At 40.1% G+C, this 23,041-nt stretch overlaps 1 protein-coding gene across 5 annotated transcripts in view; it reads left to right on the top strand.

The window, feature by feature from the left end:
• Window positions 1–23,041, top strand: part of MRTFA (myocardin related transcription factor A) — a 213,204-nt gene that overhangs the window by 152,211 nt on the left and 37,952 nt on the right. For all 5 annotated transcript variants that reach the window (XM_042947904.1, XM_042947903.1, XM_042947902.1 and 2 more), the window contains one exon: window positions 18,020–18,085. In XM_042947904.1, the coding sequence (XP_042803838.1) occupies window positions 18,020–18,085 (66 nt within the window). The remainder of the gene's footprint in view (window positions 1–18,019; window positions 18,086–23,041) is intronic.

The raw sequence follows: 23,041 nt of genomic DNA, 5'->3' as shown, positions 1-23,041 counted from the left end.
ACCTCTAAGATGTCACAACACTAAGATATTCTAATTTAAAATAAAATAATTTTTGGAAGCCTTTTGACTTATACTGCATGTTAGTTTGGGTTAGTGTGGACAGTTTGGGCTGGCCTTAAGAAGTCTTTTTAGACTTACATTAGAATTCCATCCACATGTATGAAAGATAGCACAGTAGGTTAACACCCATAATGGATTTTTCTTTTGTGAACATCCCTCTTTTGTATTCTGAAACTGCTGAAAAAAATATTCTTTGGGAATAGAATGGACACATTTGAGTTCTGCAGAAAAGTTCAGTAATTCTTTCAGAACTCTGGGTTATGAAAAAAGGAGAGTAAGGACTTGATTCAAATTCTGTCGGATGTGAATGGAAAAGAATTGTCAACATTTTCCCTCTGCTAGCTTAGAAAGCTTTCTGTTGTCCATTGGCAGAATTTATACACAATCTCTACTATTGATTCATAACTGCTACTCTTCTAAAAACTTAGACATTTCTTTTGAATTCTTGAGATCTCTTTGGGACTTTACTAACATTTGACAGGATGATTTGAGCATGTGGCATCAGCAATGAATGAATCCACTGATGAAGAGACGAGTGATTGTCAGTGCCTGGTTTGCAAAGAGAATGGTTTTAAAAACTGATTGAGAGGCAGTTGGTTGTTCTTTGAAAAGTTTTATAGCCTAGTGTCAGAAGTGTTATAGACTAATGTCAAAGAATCACCCACAGTAGCATTTTATGGAAGATTATTTGAAAGGCAGAGAGAGAGTACGGTTTAGGACTTAAAGTTTTGGGCTGCTACTTTTGGCTTATCGTGTTTTGGGCTGCTACTTTTGGCTTATCGTAACCCAGAAGATTACAGTGTTACAGATTCCCATTGAGAATGTCTTTATTTCAAGTACAGAAGTATATAAGAAATAGAGATGCAGAATTGTCATAAGTATTATCAGAATGGTAATTTTAGACAACTAGCCTAAGCAGTTGACTGTATGTGTTTCTAATTTTATACTGTGCTTAGAACTTTGTATCTAGAATTCTATATGTCGGGTCTTGAGAGGACTCATATTATGTTTTCTATCAGTACATATTGTTTTTTTAAAAATGAGTGTCATTTTATGAATTATACAGAAGAAATAGATTGTGCATTAGATAGTGAAAGTGTAAAGGATGTCCAGTATTACTTCTTTTGGGCTTGAAACAGATGTTTGAGGGATAAAGATAGTTCTTCCTTCAAATACTCAAAAATACCCAGTGGAAGACTGTTCTCCTCCACTTTTGTTTTATTCTTATAGATATCCCTGATGATGATCCTTTCCTTCTTTCATAGTTTTCTTAGCTCTGGCTTCCTTTTTCCTAATTAAAAAAAAAACAAAAAAAAAACAAAACAGATTCTAAAAGCTGTCACACATTTTTAAACATAATTGTTTAGGATTATGGGAGGCTGTGTGTGTGTGTGTGTGTGTGTGTGTGTGTGTGTGTGTGTGATACTTTTACTATTGTTTTAGTTGACAGTTGGGAATGCCTCGGAGGATAGGGACCACACTTTTTTTTTTTAATGTTTTTATTTATTTTTGAGAGAGAGCAAGACGGGGGGGAGGGGCAGAGAGAGAGGGGGAGACACAGAATCCGAAGCTGAGTTGTCAGCACAGACCCCGATGAAGAACTCAAACTCATGAACCGCGAGATCATGACCTGAGCCAAAGTCAGATTTTTAACCGACTGAGCCACCCATGTGCCCTGGGGCCACACTTTTTTATTTACCCCTTATGGCATTAGGACCTATGGGGTTTCCATTATTTTTTTAAGCTTATTTACTTGTTTCAAGAGGGTTAGGGAGGGACAGAGAGCGAGGGAGAGAGAATCCGAAGCAGGCTCCACACTGTCAGCACAGAGCCCAATGTGGAGCTCGGTCTCACAATCTGTGAGATCATGATGACCTGAGCCAAAATCAAGAGTCGGATGTTTAACCAACTGAGCCATCCAGGCGCCCCTGTGGTTTTCATTATTAATAGGATCAGATCTGCATTTTTTAGAAGAAGCCCTCAAAAGGTTGATGTTTTGTGGTTTAATACAACTTGCTGATACAGCACTGCCCAGTACTATATCTATATTGTCCAATACAGTGGCCACTAGCCACATGTAGCTCTTGAGACTTGAAATGTGGCTGCAGTGACTTGAAATGTGACTGAATTTTTAATTGTATTTAATTTTAATTAAATTTAAATAGCATATGTGACAAGTGGCTGCCATATTGAAGGGCACAGTTTTAGACATTTTGCCAACCTTTCCAGATACCTTCTACTACTCCCTTTCACAGACTTAATTCTTAATTCTATATCTAAATCAGAGCATATTAGTTAACATTCTTAACCTTATAATACTTCCTATCCCTAGGTCTTGGCTCCCATCTAGTTTTTGGTTTTTGTTCATATCTGGTTTATGAAGTCCTCCAAAGAGGTTTATATGCTGCTGCTCCTACAAAGCTTTCCTGATCCTTTTTGTACTCTAGTGATTCATCATCTGCAAACTCAAAGCACTTACAACACTGTCTTTGATTATTGTGATTTGTTTTACATTTCTTATCTTCTCTATTATATTTATAAATTCCTTGAGGGGCCTATATAGTTGTTATGATTGTATGTGTGTGATAGGCTTAACCATTTCTTTTTTTCTCCCTTTAAAGTGCTTATTAGTGAAGTGCGTTTATACATAGTAGGTGGTTAATATGCATTAGCTGTTAGTCTAGTTAGTTAGTCTAGTCTAGTTACTTAGCCAAAACTGGTATAGTTTGGAAATATGCATGAGCATATTTTTCCTCCAAGGTTTATGAGTTAGAAAAGAAACCATTCTAGAAGAGGGTAATGTAGTGGTTGTTTTTGTTGAGGGTACTGTGTTTTGTTGAGGGTACTGTGTTTCCTGGCACTAGAGGGCAGTGTTATGCCCATAAGAAAATGCATTTATCCTAAATGACATACATTTTGAGCACTCTGTCCTAATTCAGTTTTATTCAGGCTCATATTAATAATTCTAGCCTTCAGAAGAAACTCACATCTTTTAATTGTCAGTGATATGAATAAGTAACCTTTCCCCACAATTGCTTGAATTAGATTCAGAATATGATGCTGTTCCAGGAGATTGGTGAGATTCTTACTGAGAAGAAATTTGGTACATCTGAGAAACACTGGCCAAGGCTTTGGGTGTCAGAGATTAATTCCTTGAGGGCTGAAAGCCTTTCTGTGGTAGGCAGCTAGCGCTCCAGCTTTGAGCCTATAGTCAAGAACAAAGTCTTGGTTTGATCTTGCCAGTGTGAGTTTGGCTAAACTGCTCTAAGCTTGGCAAACCTGTGTCTTTTATTATATCATGGGTGTGATGTCTGCCATCCTGACTCATAGAGTCAAATAAGATCATATGTGTGAAAATAGCTGTGTAAAGTATTATTTAAACATATAGGGTTGTCTTTCTTCTCAGTTCCTACCTTGTACCTAGTACTAAGGCATGTACATAGTAAGTGATCGGTTATAAATATTATGACATTAATTTTTTATATTTCTGGTAAAGAATGTACTCTGTTAAAAGTTGATGAGAAATATATTGGTACAATTACTCCCACGTAGGCTGCACACACTGAAAAGTGATTAGTTACAGTAGTTTGACACATATCCTGTCCTTCGGTGTTATGCAGCCTTAAAATGAACTGTATGTGAGATATACCTGTGTGTGTGTGTGTGTGTGTGTGTGTGTGTGTGTGTGTGTGTAAACTAAATACATATAGCTTTTTTAGTCTTCTTTAGTAGGTTTATTTTTGTGTGTTTCCTGCCCTTACTAATAAAATATTCAGCACAAGCCAGTTGCTTTTTTTTGGAAAACCATAGAAAATGGTGTTCAAATATACTTAGCCAAAACTGGTATAATTTGGAAATATGCATAAGCATTTTTTTCCTCCAACATTTATGAGTTAGAAAAGAAGCCATTCTAGAAGAGGGTAATTTAGTGGTTGTTTTTGTTGAGAACAGCCATCGGCCCAGAGCCTTCTCTAGTAAATCATTAGATGCATCAAATAAAATGTTCAGCTGAAGTTCATGCAATCCCACAGTTACCAAACACTCTTGCCAAAGAGAGTTGCAGTCATAATATCTGCAATCGAATCATTTCCTGTTCAGGCTTGCAGGTGAGGAACTGTCTGAAACTGCAGTCCTGTGAGATTGGTTATGAAGAATATGCCTTGGTGGGAGAGGACCTGATGATATTAAATGACAACCTAGCCAGTGGGATAGAGAGAATACCCAGGGACCCTAAGACTAACCAGACTTGAAGTCATGTGGATCAGGATATGCAAGCCCATTCCTATGCAGTGATCTGAATAAAGCTCCTGTGGGGCATTCAGATATGTGCTGAACACACTCGGGCAGCGGGCCAGGCAGATGGCACATTCCTGTACTGACCTTCGGAGGCCTGGCAGATTACAAAGCTAGCATTGGAGGCGTGGTTGCGCTCTGGCAGGAACAGCCCCGACAGCCTGCATTTCATCGAGCATTTGGTCCTCCCCAGTTGAAGGGATTCCTTGGGACTGGGTTGGTCTCTGAGTCCACTTAGGGGTTAGCATATATTTTTCATACCCCCACCTCTTGAAGTTGATTTTTACTGTCAGCACAGCCCCAGAACTGACTCCCATCCAGATTCCTCCAGACTAGGATTAGCCTTTGAGATGCCATGAATCCCCCCCTACCTTCCCACTCCCCACCTGTCTTCACTGACCCACATTTTCAGGTTTGACTAAGCCTTCCATGTGAGAATAGGTGGGGGCTAGGCAAGTTAGGCTGCAGTCACCTGTCCCTCCTTTTGCTTCAGTGCATCCCTTTGGCTATGTAAAGGAAATTTGGGTGTGATGGACTTCTTAGGCTTCACCTTTCTCCACCCCCGCCTCCTTTCTGTTGCCCTTTTGATTTTTTTAATCTGATACTGAGCCTCTCCTCCCCCCACGCACACACCATTGGAGTCTCCTAAGCTATTTCTGTCGGTTTAATGATCCCCAGCTGTTGCTGTGGTTCTGGCTGTTTTCATGCCTTGATGAGGCAGAAAAACTAGGGAAAGAGGGGTCTTGTGTATCACACAGTGTGTCAGACAAGTGTAATGCATTTTTTCAAAACAACTAGGGTGAGGCTTCTTAGGGAGGGATGTTAATACTGAGATGATTTGAAAATGCAGGAGGAGGGAAACTACAAGCTAGTAGCCAGGACATTTTAAAAATAAGTATTCTGCTGGTAGGTGTGGCACCTTCTGCATCCCTCAAAATTGTGCTAGAAAAATGTGGTATGTGGTAACTGCGTAATTGTTTGGTTACTTTATATTCTACTTCCATTTTAGCTTTGGAGCTGGAATGTGTTGAAGGAGCCAAGTATTTAAATGAAAAGGAGGATTCTGTGATAGGAAAATATATGGCACTCATTCCTGAAGTGGCCAGAAAAGGCATTGATTTCAGTTCTGCTTTAACTTAATGTAGGTTTGTTTCGTAAAATTTTGTGCAAAACCTGCAGTAATGAAATGTTCCACTTGCAAATTTGACCACATAAACTTGAGGAAATACAAAGTTGCACTCTTCAAACAACATGAACTCCCTTACAGTTACATACACATTCACTTCTCCGATGTCTCTACTAAACCTGGAGGAGGAATGAGAGAGGGAAAATCCTGCAGTAGATGGGCTGCCGTATTATAATAGACTGGTGTTTCCTTTGTGTATTTGATCTTGAGAATTGAAGCTCTTCCAGCAATTTTAGCTGATAGACTTACAGCTTTCGTACTTCATGTGCGGCATGAAATTTAATTTTTGCCTTAATTTTTGCCTCTTTCTTTGCCTTTCCATCTTCTACAGAGAAGAAAAATTTTGCTGTTAGCTTTTGCCAAAATTTATTTTAAAACACTCTTTTAATTTTTTTGAGACAGGTAAAATTTTACATCACCTAGGCTTTAAGAGGAAAAACTATTGTGTTTTCCTTTAAATGCCCATAGAGAACTTTACACATAAATATTTGAAGAACTTCCAGATTTTTGTATGTGTGTATTTTTAACACATTTGGCCAAATTTCTCATTTCTGATCACCTCTCTTTTTCCTAATCCTTGCCCTAAAAAAAAAATTAACTTAAAAAATTATTTTAAGGGCACCTGGGTGGCTCAGTTAAAGCATCTGACTTCAGCTCAGGTCATGATCTTGTGGTTCATGGGTTCTAGCCCTGCGTCAGGCTCTGTGCTGACAGCTCAGAGCCTGGATCCTGCTTCAGATTCTGTGTCTCCCTCTCTCTGCCCCTCCCCTGCTTACATTCTGTCTCTGTCTCTCTCTCTCTCTCTCTCCCAAAAGTAAATAAATATTTTTAATTAAAAAATAAATAATTATTTTAATCAAAATTTACCTTTTTCCCCTCAGAATTTCTGTTAAATGTCATTAATTACAACAAACACTGAAAGTTAATTTCAAAAATATCAAGAAACTAAATAGGATAAGCCTGTTGGGAGAGTTTGCAATACTTTGATAGAAAAAAAAAACTAACTTTCTAAATATTTACAGAATTTATATGGAGATATAGGCCTCCTTCATTATTTCAGTCATGAATATTCTATCATGCTATGTTTTTCAAGTCCACATTATAAAGATCTAGAAAGAATAAGTACTCTAATATATTTTTCAGGGAAAGGATTTTTTGTCCCTTCTGGTTTGCTGTAGAGTGACTATCATGTTCCAAATTTTGAATCTGCTCACCTGTCACCCACCCTCAACAAAGCTGGGTGCAAAATGTCAGCACCAATAATACCAACAGAGAATGGCAAATGAGCTTCAGGTTGCCCACATTGCCTGGGTGAACGTGCAGAACTAATGCGGCAGGGAAAACGCTGTTCCTGGGGCCTTTAACGTTGGAAGGGTTTGTTCAGATGGCCCTGCCAGTCTAAAGGAAGCACGTTCCCAATTTATCTACACCACATTCAGACCTCTGGTGCAAGTCCATGTTCTGCTCAGATCTTGTATGAGGGAGTTGTTTGAGCAGTGCCTTACAGATCCTTAGGAAAGTGACCAATGACATTGAAGTAGCTGGCAGTTGGAGATCTGCCCGCTGCAGTTAGAGAAGGACATTACTTCCAGAGTGAGATGAGCAGCTACCCAAAATGAAATGGTGAGCCCCACATTTTGAGGATATGGGAGAGAGTTTGATTTATTTACTTATTTATGCATAATTATTAATTTTTTTTCTTATGACTCTGGCATTAAATGTGATGTGGTAGAAAAAGCACATACTTTGGTATCAGGCCAATCTGTGTTTGAACTCTGTCCCTGCCTCTTAACTAGCTGTGCGTAGTTAGTTAACCTCTTTGAGCCACTGTTTCTTCATCTATAAAATAGAGGTAATACATACCTCAAATAGCTGCTGAGATGAAAGGAGTCACTAAAGCAGTACATCCAACCCAGTGACTGCATAATGTAGGAGTTCAACATATTAGATTTCTCATCTCTTATATCTGCGTTTCCTTCTCAAGAGAGGCCTTTTTCTCGCCTCAGTGCCTTTGCACTTGCTATTTATTTCTGCTGCCTGGAACACTCTTTCTCCAGATCTTTTCGTGGTTTATCATATCACTTAGGTTTCTTTATAAGAGTTATGTGTGTCTCCTCAGAAGGGCCTTCCTTGTGTACTCTGTGTAAAATTATCACCCCAGTCACTCTCTGTTCTCTTATTCTGCTGTATTTTTCTTCATATAATGTGCCACTGGAAATTATAACATAAATAACTTTTTATTATGTTTTTCCCACTAGAACATATGCTCTGTGAGGGCAAGGATCTCATCTGTCCATTTTACTGCTGTATCATCTAGCATGGGGCCTAGCATATAGTAAGTAGGTCCCTAGTAAATATTAGTTCCATGAATGAATGAATCATTCGACCCAGACTCTTACTAATACCAGGGAAAAACCAGGGAAGAATGCAGGAATGAAGTTGTACCAGGAAGTAGGTGCTTCCTCAGTGTGGATGTTTCTGTCTTGAGAGCCAATTGAGAAGTAGGCCTGCGAAGTTCTCTTGTATCCTTCACCTCCTGTCCCTGGGAGGAGCCCCTTTGAATGACCTTTACATGTGACCACTGTTATCCTGTTAATCTCTATTCCTTTTGGAATTTTAATACGGGAAGCTTTTAGATTCTAGAGTTCTGAAATGCCATTTACTATTCACTGAAATCACCTGGATTTCCCCCTTACTAGTAAGTAGGTAGATCACTTTTTTTTTCCAGCGACATCATGCAGAAAGCACTCTTAATAGTGTCATTTTTAAACATGAGGAACTGATCTGTTTTATGAAGGAAGAGAAACACAACATAGAAGAGTGGCTGAGGGCTCTGGCTGTAGATGGAGATGGAGCTGGGTTCCAGTTTCTGCTTTGCCCTTTACTTACTCTGTGACCTTAGGCAAATTGCTTAATCTGTCTTATGCTCAGTTTCCTCAACTACAGAATAACAAACACTGAAAGTTAATTTCAAAAATATCAAGAAACTAAATAGGATAAGCCTTCCAGGTGCTTGGGTGTTAGTTAAGCATCCGACTTTTGATTTTGGCTCATGTCGCGACCTCATGGTTCCTGGGATCGAGCCCCAGGTTGGGCTCTGCACTGGCAGTGTCACGCTGCTTGGGATTCTCTCTCTCTCTCCCTCCCTGTCTCTGCTCCTTTCCCTGCTGGTGCTCGCTGTCTCTCAAAATAAACAAATAAACTTAAAAAATGATAGTACCTTCCACGTAGCTTTGTTTTAAGAATTGAGTAAGATAGCACATGTGTGTTTTCACCATTTTATTATTTCACAATACAGAGACCTTTTGTCTTACATATTTTAGTGGCTTAAGTTAGATTTTCATAAGCTTATCCTTTGCACATACATGTCAGGGCAGGTATATAAGTAGCCCAGGTTTGCTACCCCAGGAAGATACCTTATCTCTCTGCCTGAATCCCTGAGAGTATTCAGATTAAATAGATAATATTTATCAATTTTTGGTATTACTTTGATATGGAAAGCAGATTATTCGAGAGATAATTTAACTCATGTTTACACAATATATACAGAGATAAAAGAGAAATTTACTGGATTGCAAAAGGGTTGAATGATTGAGCATATTGATAACCAAATTTGAAATCTCATAGGTGGTTTTTCATATGCGTGATTTTATCTCTCTTCAGGATTACATTGTGGTTCATTCTATTTGTTTATGCCACAAATCATTTTATGTTTTGAGTTTATTAAAAGGCCCATCATTATTCTTCATAACTAATTAGTCTTTTATAGGAATTAATCAGCAATTTCTTTTGTCCAAGAGATGGTAACATTTCAGTTTCAAAAACCTGACCCTTAATATGCTTTAGTAATTGATTCATAAATCTTTCTGAAGGGAGAGTCAAATCAATGGGTTCTTTTAAATAAGCTTTTTATTTTGGAGTCATTTTAGACTTACAAAAAAGTCACAGATAGTACAGAGTTCCCATATACCCTTCACCCAGTTGCCCCTAATGTTAGCATCTTACGTAACAATGGTACATTTGTCAAAACTAAGAGGTTAACATTGGTATACTACTAAGTAAATTCCACACTTTATTTGAATTTCAGCTGCTTTCCCACTGATTTGCTTTTTCTATTCCAAAATCCAGTCCAGGATACCACAAGGTGTATGATTTTTAGATGGTGGATCAGTAGGATCCCAGAGAGAATTAACCATGTTTTTCTTACCTCTCCTTCCTCCTTTTGTCTTACCTCTGGATCTGAATTTCTGCAGATCTTTTTTTCTCTGCCAACAGATAAATGACCTTTCTGGGTCCTTTAACTACCATTTCTGTATTGACAGCTTAGAATTTCAGGATCATGCTTTGAACACTCACTATGTATTTCATTTGATTAATGAATGGGTACTGATCCTTCTGTCTTTCGCTGGGTCTTGCCCTTTAGACATACCAGGTTGAATGGAGTCTGAGAACAGAGGGTGCTTCTTCACTGTCAGAACTACCTTCCAAAAGGAAACAAAGCCCTTCCCTACCCTTTTTCTCCTCTCTCCTCTTCTCTCTTCTTTTTTTCTTCTCTCCTCCCCCAGCTCGCTCCTGGTCCCCCCTGTCCCAGAACAACATTGGATGTTTTGACATAAGCCCTTTCATTTTGCAAAGTAAAGCATGTCCTTGGAAGTGTGGTACCAGATTACTAGCCGTGTCTACGGTCCTAGAGAAAAGCTATGTTTTTGTGTTATAGTTTTACAAAGCACTTTTCACATACATTGTGGAACTTTTTTTTTTTTTAAGTTCGAAGGGCAAGGATTGTTTTTACAAATTGTATTCTAGTGGGAAAATGGAGGCTAAAAGAAGTTAAGTGACTGGATTAGGTGGCAGCAGAGCCAGGATTGTGTCTTGTGATTCTTTCTCTGATGTTCTTGGTCAGTTCTGTAAGTGTATTGGATCCACTTGGAACTTATGAAATATTCGTATAACCAACCCCATATGTCTTGCTCGCTCGCCCCTTTCCCCAGAAATTATAGTTAGGTTGACAGTAAGCCCTTTCTGCTTAAGGGTAGGGCTAATTATAGAATACACTGGGCCTTAAAAATGCTGTTGTTTGTATTAAAAGCACAAAAGCCAGAAACACAGTTTGGTGCAGTGTACATTGTACTGACCCATTTAGGCCGGTTTCCCAAGTTGAAGAAAGAAAATGAACCATGAAAGGGTCTAAAAAAACTCAGCATCTGGAAAGCTTGAGGAAATCCTGCGTACAACTCAGGAGAGGGAAACAATTCCAGGGATGCTCTCTAGGGTCTGAGAACCAGAAACCAGGAAAGGCCAGGGAAAAGAGCAAGGGAGCGCAGACACCTCTCTTTCTTCTTGTATCTCTCTGGCCTCTATCAGGAAGGACTTGTGAGAAATTACGATAAATAGGGACCCGGACAAGTACTACTTTTTGGGAATGACACCAAGAAATTACGTGAGGGACACCTGCATGGGTCAGTCAGTTAAGCATCCGGCTCTTGATTTCAGCCAAGGTCATGATCTCATGTTCGTGGATTCAAGCCCCACATCAGGCTCTGTGCTGACCCGGCAAAGCCTGCTTAGGATTCTCTCTCTCTCCCTCCCTCTCCCTGACTCTCCCCCTCCCTCCCTCTCTCTCTGCCCCTCCCTGGGTCATGCTGTCTCTCTCAAAAGAAGTAAATAAAAACTTAAAAAAAAATTTTTTTTTAATTACTTGAAACTTTAGTACAGATTGATCATGAGGATAAAATATTTTTAAGACCCCATTTATGGCTTCACTATTCTTACCCCATGTAGAAAAGATCTTGTTTCTCTGTGACTTCCAGTGTTGGGTACTATCACCTTTGCATTCCTGTAACATCTAAAAAGTAGAGAACTACTTGGATTTTATTATTTTTAAAATTTTTTTAAGGTTTATTTATTTTGAGAGAGAGAGAGAGACAGAGTGTGAGCGGGGAAGGGCAGAGAGAGAGAGGGAGACACAGACTCTGAAGCAGGCTTCAGGCTCTGAACTGTCAGCAGGGCTCGAACCCACAAACTGTGAGATATAACCTGAGCTGAAGTCGGAGCTTAGCCAACTGAGCCACCCAGGTGCCCTGGACTTTTATCATTTTTAAGGAACCACTATTTCTTTTTATTATTTATGCATACATGTATATCACCCATAAGACCAGATGACTGGATTTGTCAGGGACCCTTAGAGGGGCATGTGTATTAGCTAAGTTGCATTTTTCTATGACCTTTTAAGTAGAAGTCTGCATTACAGACATCAGGTCTTTCTTTCTTTCTTTCTTTTTAATTTTTTTAATGTTTATTTATTTTTGAGAGAGAGAGACAGAGCACAAGCAGGGGAGGGGCAGAGAGAGAAGAAAATACAGAATCTGTGCTGTCAGCACAGAGCCTGATGCAGGGCTCAAACCCATGAACCATGAGATCGTGACCTGAGCTGAAGTTGGACGCTTAACTGACTGAGGCGCCCAGGCTCCCCAGACATTGTGAGCTTCTCTTTCCCATTAGGTGTGAGAATTCCGTGAGAATGAGAACCACGTCTTTTTCATACTTGTAGTACCCAGTACTCTAGTACCCAACTGTGGCTTTGAGAGGGCAAAAGATCTTGAATGGATGAATTGAATAATGGGAAGAATCTAACTGTTTAGTTAGGATGTGGTGTCTTGAGTATTTCTTTGAAAGTACTCTTCACTCTTGTAACCCATGGAAGTGTAAACACCACTGAAGGCAGTGACTTTGTCCATTGCTGTATTTCCAGCAGCAAGCAAAATATCTGGCATATATTAGTAGAACCTCATATCTCTTGAATGAATGCCTGAGAAGAGCTTTGACAAGAAACTAGGGAAGAACTAAAGGAGGCATGGATATGAGGTGAATTGGTGTGTTTACCAACTAGTGTGTGAAGCAAATAAACACAAAGTGAATAAATGACACTGCGTGCCCATAACTTTTTTTTTAAGTTTATGTATTTATTTTGAGGAGGGGGGGTGGTGGCAGGGGCAGAGAGAGGTGGGGAGGGAAAGAATCCCAAGCACTGGCAGTGTGGGGCTTGATCTCACGACTGTGAAATCATGACCTGAACTGAAATCAAGGGTCAGATACAACCAGCTGAGCCACTCAGGTGCCCCAATTTATTTATTTTAATACAGTTTACCCCAAGGTCTCTCTGTGTTTTAAGGAGTTTTAGTATCTTAAATAATTGACTATATATACAGTAGTAAAGAGGATATGTGAAAAGGTGGTTATTACAGAGCATATGGAGGAGAAACTATGAATTCCAGGGTCTGACCTCTCTCATATCCTTCATTCTTTTCTTGTAAAACCTTAATCATAACTTGTACTTTTGATATGTGATTTGCTGTGTGTTTCCCCACTGGACTGAAAACTTTATATAGGAGCAGAGACCACAGGTGTATCCAGCACTTAACATGGGGCCTGACACATGGTAGTTACTTAGTGAATATTTGTTTGGCGGATGAATGAGAAATGAACAGAGATGTGTGTCTCTATCCCGACTTCCGGTCTCCATTTTGCTGGTGATGCTATAAAGTGACCTAGGCAGCAGAACATGAGGAGTACCCTCTTCTGGGACATCCTTCACCTGTTTTTAATCATATAGTCTAAGGATGGAAGTAGTGAATATTCAAAGAATAGGCTTTGGTTCTAAGTGATAGTTGATGTGGTTTTACAATTTGGGTATCACTAAATGATTTTTTAAGGCATGGGAGATAAACAGGTACAAAATACACCAGTAAAATCGGTGTAATTCACTGCTGCAAAGATGAGTATTCTAATTATTAGCATTGCTAAGCTCCCCCTAAGGCTAAAACCCACCCTGTTCCTTCTCTGATCATCCCAGTGAAACAGATTCTCCAGTTTGAAGTTAGAGGTGGTGATGTCTGTTGTTGAATTAAGTTGTATTTGCTTATTTATTCTGGGACTGGTACCTAAAGGTTATGGAGGGGAAAACAGTGGACCAGTTACTAGGAGATCCGGCTTTGGAAATGTCCCTGCAGTCAGAATCTTCCTTGAAGAGGTTTTACTGAACAAAGGATGATGCCAAAAGAGGGTTTTGGTTTTTTTGTGGTCATTCCCGTACTAACCCCCTTCCTGTTCTTTTCTGCTTCCCTCATAAATACTTTATCCTCTACTCCAGAAGCCTTTGTGGAATCACTAATGGGTAAATATGAATAAGGGGGAGGACAACCTTCCAAGATGCACATTTCCCTCCCCAGTGAAATCCAGGACCACTGACCAGTGGAAGCCACAGTGCTGGGCTTGAGGACGCATCACTTACTTTTTGCTGTTTCTTTCTAGTCCTGACTCATGTATTTGTTTGAGGTGTCCATTTCTGGGACATTACCCCTCGAATGCCATCAACCCACTTCCATGGCCTTACAGGGCAGAAATATATGACGTTTACTCCTTTGCTTTGATTTCCCAGGAAACCAATTATACAAATAGCAATTGATCACCTTTGTTCGAAACAGGTAGAAAACTTGACTAATTCTGATTAATTCCTGATTAATTTTAGAGACACATGATATATTAAATTTGTGGAATTCAATAACAGTGAAAGGATAAAGACTCATGCATGTACACATATAGGTATTTTTGTTTAATTTTTATTGACTTGAAGAGTGGAGAAGAAATCTGAATGCTGGTGTATAATGAATAGAGAGATTTTGTCAAATTCCTACTCTTTTGAATCTACTTGGCCTAGCACTGCCTATGAATATGATCATTTGAACTTGTGTCAGATACTCCTTGGTGATGGCGGGTGTGCATTAAATGTACTAGCACATAGTGAGTTATTAAATGATTTCTTCTAAAATGCATAATCCCTAAAGTCTGGACACATAATAGGCATTTTATTTAGAGTGCTTAGAATTGAGAGGAATTAAGTTAGACTAAGGGGAAATTCATATAGATAACCTATTACTTTGTAGTTGAAAGTTTTAGAAGAAGGATGTGTATATATACACAACCAAACAGATCAATTCTAAAACAAAATCAAGTAGAGACTGACAACTATAGTTTGGAGTTTATTGCTTAGGTCTTCTTTTTTTTTTTTAATCCTCCTTATAAACATTGTTCAAATTGGCAGGGGAGGGTTGTGCAACGTATAAGACAGTACCTATCTATAGTCAGGTTGTACCAATACTCCAGACAGTACTGATACAGGGTGAATTCTATTATTTGAATGGGGAACTTGGTCAGATTTCAGAAAAGCATGGAGTTTAGAGTTCACTGCTGAGAGGGGACAGGATGGAATTTTCAGATAACTGGACTTTAATTTCATTTAGTTTTACAGATGGAAAGATTTATTAGATAAACTTTCCTCTTTGAGCTAGGCTTGTTCTAAAACAAGAGGTAAATTGGCCTTTACTGTGTTCTCCATAGAAAACTTGAGTCATAGACTTTTTGCTCTCATGAGGCAACAAGTTTTTCAGTCAAGAAGTTTGCATAATATCCCTTATGGCCCTATATATAGATGGGTTATTTAGGAGGGCTGCTGATTGATATTTCAGACTTATTTTTGGAAGATGGCCAGAGTTTTCATTAGTTATTGTTTCTTTGAAGTGTTCAGACTTACTAAATTGTAAGTAAGTTTCTTAAATTTCTAAATTTCTCTATTTGCACAAATCAAATCAATTTGTTGTATTTAATCATTTCCTGGGGTGCCTGTGTGGCACAGTTGGTTGAACATCTTGATCTTGGCTCAGGTCATGATCTCACAGTTTGTGAGTATCGAGTCCCACATTGGGTTGTGTGCTAATGATGTGGAGCCTGCTTGGGATTCTGTCTCTCCTTCTGTCTGCCCTTCCCTGCTTGTACTCTCTCTCTCTCTCTCTCTCTCTCTCTCTCTCTCTCTCTCTCAAAATAAATAAACTTAAAATTTTTTTAAATCATTTTCTAATAGCTCATCTCACGCTGGGCTTTAGAAACACTGTGTATAAAAGTTGACAGATATTTTCCCTTTTTTCCTCTTACTTTCTTTCCTCTAAAGAGATGTATAGTATTAAATGCCCATACTCTAGAATCACAAAGACCTGTACTAAATTCTCATGCCAGCACTTTGGAGCTGTGTGACCCAAGGCAAAATTTTGACGGTCTGACCCTTAGTTTCCTTATCTGCAAAATGGAGATAATAAGTGTACCATCCTCATGGGGATTTTTTTTTTAATTAAATTAAAAGCATGTCAGTCACTTAACAGGGTCTGACACATAGCAATGCTCGATGACTCCTAGCTATTAACTATTTGCATTTTATTTTTATAATTAATGTTGCTGCTAATCTATGGTTCTAATTTATCTGAAATCAAATTCTTAGATTAATTTAAATTTATTTTACTGAAGTATCACCCAAACTCCTTTGACCTTGGCCTGAACCATCCATTTTCCTCAGTCCCTTTGTCTGTCTCACCAGAGAACCCATCCAGGTGCTCATATTCCATGCCTCTTGTTTCCGCAGCTTCTGGAAGACTCTGGAGAAGCAGAGAAATAGGAAACCCACGTTCTAGAGTCAGAATGTTTGGGTTCAAATTCTGTTGCACTTCTTATTAGTGGAATAATCTTAGGTAAATTACTTCACGCTGGGCCTTATTTTTCTACCTCTAAAATGGGATTAGTAATGCCCATGTTTCTCCGTAGTGGGGTGTTAGGTTAAATGAGTTAAAACATTAGAGGACGTGGAACGATGTTTGGCACAGAGCACACTTTCTATAAATGCCGCTACTGTGGCTGTTGTTTTATCCATTTATTTTGCAAGGCTTTAGGTGTTAATTTATAAAAAATAATAGTTATAACCTCCTGATTAGATCTCTCAGACTATATGTATTACCATTTTGAGATATAGTTCAATTCAAGAAACAATTATTAAATGCTTACTGTGTATTAAGTACTATGGAGGGCATATAGTAATAAGATATTTTCTCTGCCCTCCAGGAGTTTATAAACTGGTAGGAGAGATAACTACATTCAGGGGGTAACTATTACACAGAGTAAATAAACTATTACTATACTTTCTATAACAGATAAAAGGTAGTTGCCAGGAGGTCTAGAGTAATTCTGCATGCTGGGGAGTCAGGAAGGTCAGATGGAAAGGGTAGGTATTTCCAGGTGAAGTGAATAAACAGGCCAGTACATGAGACTTGAGGAAGAGTCATTAGCCAGCCTTGATTGGGGTGCTTACAGTGGGAGAGCCCGGGAGTGCTCAGTGCAACATAGCAAAACTGTGGCACCAGTAACTTGGTAAGAGGAGGAGTGTGAGGGAGGTGGAGGAGTTGAAGTTGGCTCAAAAATTTTAATACTAGTTCAGGAGTCAGGGAGTGGGGGGCTTTGCAGATAGTGCTTCCATTTAGAGAGGTGAGGATGGAAAGTGGGTTAGGTTTTTGGGAGAAGGACACATTCTACTTTGGACCTGCTGAATTTGAGATGTAGTCAGGAGCCTAGTTAGAGTTCTGCCATTCTTGGAGGCATTCTTAAAAACTGCTCTATGAATGGAAAAGGCAGGTACCTAAGGTAACGTGATTCCTAATAGATGCAGGTCTCCCTCACATGTGACTTGCAGAGACCTTACAGTTGCAGCCTTCTCATGTGAGGGGAGTCTCCCTGGCTCAGGATCCTCCTAACCCTCCTCCTCTGAACATGTTCACACTTAGCCTTTGAATGCAGGCTGTGCCGTGGTCATTCTGCGTGGTGTGCAGTGGGAATGCCCTTTAGGTTTCATTGGCATTTGAAATAGAGATCACTGACTTTTAACTTCATAAAAATGGCTATGGAGTTGTTTCATTAGGTGATTAGAGTAGAAATAGAAGAAATACTCGTCGCCCTCTCCTAGCCCACGTGCGCTTTGACTCATGTAGCTTGGTGGTTTCACCTCAACAGAAAAAAAAGCTCTAAATGAAAGTAAGAGGAAGAAAAGAGTTATATTAATGGTAAAATGTTTTCTGGTCGAGAGAAATGCGTTGCTCAGTTAAAAGTACATGTAATTTTTAGATGCAAAAGAAAAGATTTTACAAATAACCAATACTTCCTGATCTGTGTGAATACCGTGTCTTTGCTGCACTCATGATGGTAAACACATGCTACCAGGAAGACAGTGTAGACCATCTAGAAAGCCTTTCCTGCTGGGTGTTGGTCCTCATTATATTTCCTTTGAGTTAAGAACTTGTGTTTTTTTAGTCTTAGGAGGAGGATACAGTGTTGTAGGAGGTTTTGAGCAAGAGGCAAGACTTTGGTACTTTGTGGATTGTTATCGCCCTGCAAGACCCTTCGCAACTTCCTCTCGCCGCCCACAGCAGAATACGGAAACCCTGCTGTATCAGGCCACTTCTGCAATTATAGACAGTCCCAGTTAAAGGGACCCTTCTTTCACACTACACCCTTCTGTGCGGGAGACCTTCTCTGCATTTGACAATGTGTCTTTTGTGGTGGAATGCCCAGCTGAACCTCCATGTCTCCTCTCTCTTTGCCGCCCTGCAGTGCTACAGTTGAAGCTCCAGCAGCGCCGGACTCGAGAAGAACTGGTGAGCCAAGGGATCATGCCGCGTAAGTGCCTCTCTCTCTTTCTCTCAGCGTTTGCTAGAGTTGCGTTTTCAACATGGCTCGCATGCCTAGTGTGCTGTGGGAAGGATCTAACAAAACGAGGGCGACAGATTTCATTTGTCACCTTCTTTCTTGTGCTTTTCCAAGTTCCGGGGCTTTCAGTCACTAATAGTTAACTGCCCTTATTGATCAGGTTCTGTGAAACAAACAGCATTAGGTTTACTGGTGCCATTGAACCATCCTTAGCTTTTGAATTGCACCTTTCAGGGGTTTCTACTCCCTATTACACTTCCCTTTTAGGAGGAGCAAATCTTGAGCTGGGGTTTTGTGAGGAAGAACCTACCTCTTGCATGTGTTTTGCCTTAGGTGTTTAGGTTCTTGGGAAGGGAAAACCCTTTTCTACCTGGTATTTTATTTTGAATCAACTGTGGTTTTCTTTAGAGTGAGATTCTCAGATACCCTATGGCTGGCATGGGTGTGATTGTGCTTGTGGGGTTCTTGCAGAGCTGGGTTTACTGGGTGCACAACTCACTACATCACTTGGGGAGAAATGAAACCGACATTGGAATCCGTGAGAAGTAAGAAAATTCGCTTTTTATACCAACAGCAGTGTAAAGTGGAAACTGGCACCAGCAATATGTTGCTCTTTTTGACATTTCTTTTTAAGTCATCAGTGGAGAACTTAAGCTTTCCCTTCTTTCTTTTCTCTTGTGTGTTATTGCTACTTGGACACACCCTAATGAAGTTTAAAAAAAAAAAAAAAAGGAAAAAGTCCTATAACAGAGTCAGTAAGTCTCTAGCTTCATAGAGAGAGAACTGATGTTTTTCACCTTAATGCAGCATTGACCTGCTGCCACTGTATTTTCCTAATTCTCATTCACTTACTCACTCAGAATATTTGGGAACCTATATGTGCCCATTGATGCAGCAAGATAAATCCAGCTCCTGCTCTCAGGAGCTTTATGTTTAAAAGGAGAATAGTGATAGTACACAAGGAGACAAATAAACAAGATAATTTCAGAACATGGAAATTACGTAATTTCCAAGTTTGTTACGACGTAAGCTAACTGGCTGGTGTGGAATAATAGGAATGAGATGGGGTTACTTTGGATAAAGATGGTCAGGAAAGGCCTCCCTGAGGAGGAAATATGTGAGCTGAGGTCTGAAGGATGAGATGGAGTCAGCCATGCAGAAGCAGGCAGAGGGCCAGGGGAAAGGGAGAACAAGCATAAGAGCCTAGTGCAGGTAAGAGCCGGTTTGAAACGTTTGAAAACATCAAGGAAGCCAGCGTGGCTGGGGCCTGGTGAGTGAAGGGAGAGCAGGCCAAGTTAAGATTGGCAGGGTGGGCGGGACTATCAACTACACGGAAGAGGTGGGTTTTATTTTAGGTACAGTGTGAAGCCCTTGAAGCCTTTTAAGCGAGTAAGGATGGGATTTGATTCAGGGCATGGTAATGGCAGGTCCATTTCTAAGAGCTAGAACCTTATAGCAGCTGTAAGGAATCTGAGGTCTGTTTCTGTCCTAAGCATCAGCCAGGAACTTAAGTCTCAAATTCAGCTTCGGGTTTACTGCAATTAACTACCAAACCATTTACCCACATTATGCTGCAATCTTCTCTGGCTTTCCAGTAAAGGACATCCCACCCCCACCCCTTAAAGAGTCAAGAGCAGATGGCTTGTGCAGTGGATCAATAATGTGATCAGGTAGGGCAGTGATGTGCTTTACAAAACACTCCAGATCTGCCTCTCTAGAAACCTTTGTAGAGGGACAGGTCACTCAGAGTCTCATCTCCTTGTCCCTTTCACCAAGGACATCATGTGTTTAATGTCTTCTCTGTGCCCAGGGTAGTCTTAGAGAGATTAAAGAAATTTGAGGCAAATTAGTTACCTGCCCTCAAGACATTTAACAGTTTATTTGGGTGGCTAAAATCCACCGATGCACAAAATAAAGAGCAATTCAGCATCCTGTGGGGTGCTGACTAATTACAGTACAAGTTCTGAGAGCATAATGCTACTTCTCAGGATCTGTAAGATGTTCAGTGTCTAAAAGCCTTGCATTCTCCCACCTGTCTTTCACTTGGTACCAGGGGCTACTATAGATCACTGTTTAATATGATTTATTGGGTACAGTCCTCCTATTTAGCATTTCTTGTAGTATTCTCTGTTGTTAAGACAAATGATGCTTCACTTACTGCAGTTGCTTATAGATTTCCCTCCAACTGCACTGTGAGCTCCTTGAGAAAGTAACTTATTTATATTCCTGTCTCTAGTGCCTGGCACTGAATGAATGAATCAAGCGGTTGTAAAGTGTGATATGTGTGTGTGTGAATGACAGACACACAGAAGCAGATACTACTCTGTTGCAAACTCGTTGGAATTCTGGGCATGGAATTTGGAATGACACTTCTATCAGGAGCGCAGGTTCTAAAATGTTTTGAATATCTAATTGTATACTCTGTTGTTCTCTGTATCTGTGAAGTGAGAATAATTGCGCTTCTTGTAGGATTAGAAGTGATCTGCCTCAGTGAGAATACAGCATCTTCCTCCTACCAAGAACCACCTTTGGCTATGGACACAGTCTTGGTTTTCAGCTTTTCTAGTGAAGGAAGTAGGTGGCAAACTCTTAGATTATGGGAGCTCTAGAATGTTGATGCCTGGGAATAGTTTCAGGTGTGAAATTCCCTGTTCACCTACATACCTGGTGATACACAGATAGGTCCTGAGTTCACAAAGCTGAGGGTTTTTGTTTGTTTTTTTGGGTTTTTGTTTTGGTTTTTTTGTTTTTTTTTTGTTTTTTTTGTTTTGTTTTGTTTTTTTTTTTGCCAACTGTGCACCCTCTGAGTGAACCTTCTTCCTTACCATAGTCCTGTGGTCTCTACCCTTACTCTTGTTGTAACCTCCAACACCCTGTGCCTCCCTGACCTCCCCACCACCTGCCATCTTCTACCAGCCCCACTTCTCATCCTCCAGTCCACATCTTTCAAAGAAAACCTGAGCAGTGCTGGAGACAACTTGTAAGTGACCAGCAAGTTGTTGATTATTGGAGATTTGGAGACCTGAACAAGTAATCTGGTTGGAAGGGCCTATTTCTTTCCCATCTTGCTAGCCTGAGGAGTTTCTGTAAAGTGTGTTTATATGTAAGTTTGCTGTACAACTTAGGAAGTAGGTAGGGCCTCAAACTGGGGAAAGGAGTGGTGTAGTCATGGCTGCATTTTGCCTCATCATTTCTGTGTTTATATCTTTTATCAAGTTCTTCTCATTCCAATCTTATTTATAGCTCTGGGAAGAAAAGCCCACCCACCTCATCTCCCAGAATACTCCTACACAGTTGCCACGTAGGACTGGCTTTCAGTTCTGACAGCGTATCTGTAGGACACCATGTCTTCAATGGCTCCCTTTGCACTCAGGGTGGTTGAGGTTCTGCATATCATTCTAAGTTGGAGTATGACCTTTCATAAAGTGTAAGGAATTAAAGAATCTCCCAATCCCACTGCTGCTTGATGTGCTCTGTTCATGGCATCTAAACTATGGGGTTTGGAAGTTGGTTTCTGATGTGCGTTTTAAACAGGATCACTTCCCAGCATCTGTCATTCTCCTCATGTAAATATGTGTCTCACATTTAACACTGTATAAACCCTACCAAATACAGAGTGCCAGATAACAAAGGATTACATAATCCAGGCCCTGAGCTTTCTTTAATAATGTCTGAAGCACCACATACCTTGAGGGAAAGGAGAGATGGCACAGATAGGAAACTGATGTTCAAGTCCAAAGAGTAAGCCCAGCAATGCTGCTGTACCCAGAATGAAGACTCCTAGAAGAGACGGGTCATGTGTGCTACACTTTGTTCTCAGACAGAACTTCCCCCACAGCCTTCCTTTCTCTTTGACATTTAAAGGTGTACAAGGTCATAAGGTTTAGGTGAAAATTAAGAAAAATGTTCTGGCAGTGAGAGCTGCTGCAGAGGAATAACCTTTTAAAGGAAAACACGAACATTCTCCTGATCCCAGACAAATGAGAAAAAAGTTTCCTGTAATCTTTCTGAATATGAAAGAAGAACTTTGTCTGCTTCTTCCTTCTTAGCCTTTTGTTAGTCTATTGTGAATCCTTGAGAAAAGCATAGAGTAGCATGTTTCTAATGCTGTAATTAACCCTCAGTTCATTATTTTCCCATGTGCAAGTAGTAGAAAAACCTTGGTACCTTGGCAAGCATGTGAAGAAATCAGGTTTTGTCCTGTAGATTCTCTAAGAACCTTGCTCCATTGCTTGAGTGAGCTTGTTTTTTCACTTTATTTTATTTTTGTTTAAGTTTATTCATTTATTTGAAAGAGTGAGCATGAGCAGGGCAGGGTTAGAGAGAGGGGAAAAGAGAGAATCCCAAGTGGGCTCCACACTGTCAGGGCAGAGCCTGGTGCAGGGCTTGAACCCACGAACTGTGAGATCATGACCTGAGCCGAAGTTGGAGGTTTAACAAACTGAGCCACCCAGGCGCCCCTATTTTTTCACTTTAAATGGCATTTCTGTGCAGCCATACGGTGCCATTGGTGACATTTAACCACTGAATGGTTAGGAGAATCCAAAGAGTGCGAAGGCAACACAGTGCACAGAGGGCAGCCACTTGGTATCAATCCAGAAGCCTCTCAAACTACCTAGCCCCTGAAGGGTGCTCAAACATGTGGCTAAGTGAAAAAGTGAGCAAATTGGTCTCTTTTGACTGGATCATACAAACAGGCCCTGTGTATCTCACATTGAAACTGGAAAGAACAGCTTTATGTAATGAGGTCTCACCACTCTGTACTTTTAATAAACTTTGCCATATCTTGACTCCCTAACCTTTAGTTCTGCAGCTTAATCCCTTTGTTGTGGTTCAGCTGTCATTGTTAGCCAAGTGATACATACACATAGAGACAGTGTGGCCCTGTTGTAGCACTCATAGCTTATCTGTCATTTTAATTGGGCC

Source organism: Panthera leo, chromosome B4, assembly GCF_018350215.1.
Source record: "Panthera leo isolate Ple1 chromosome B4, P.leo_Ple1_pat1.1, whole genome shotgun sequence".
Classification (NCBI taxonomy): Eukaryota; Metazoa; Chordata; class Mammalia; order Carnivora; family Felidae; genus Panthera; species Panthera leo.
This window is presented reverse-complemented; position numbering and strand designations above follow the sequence as displayed.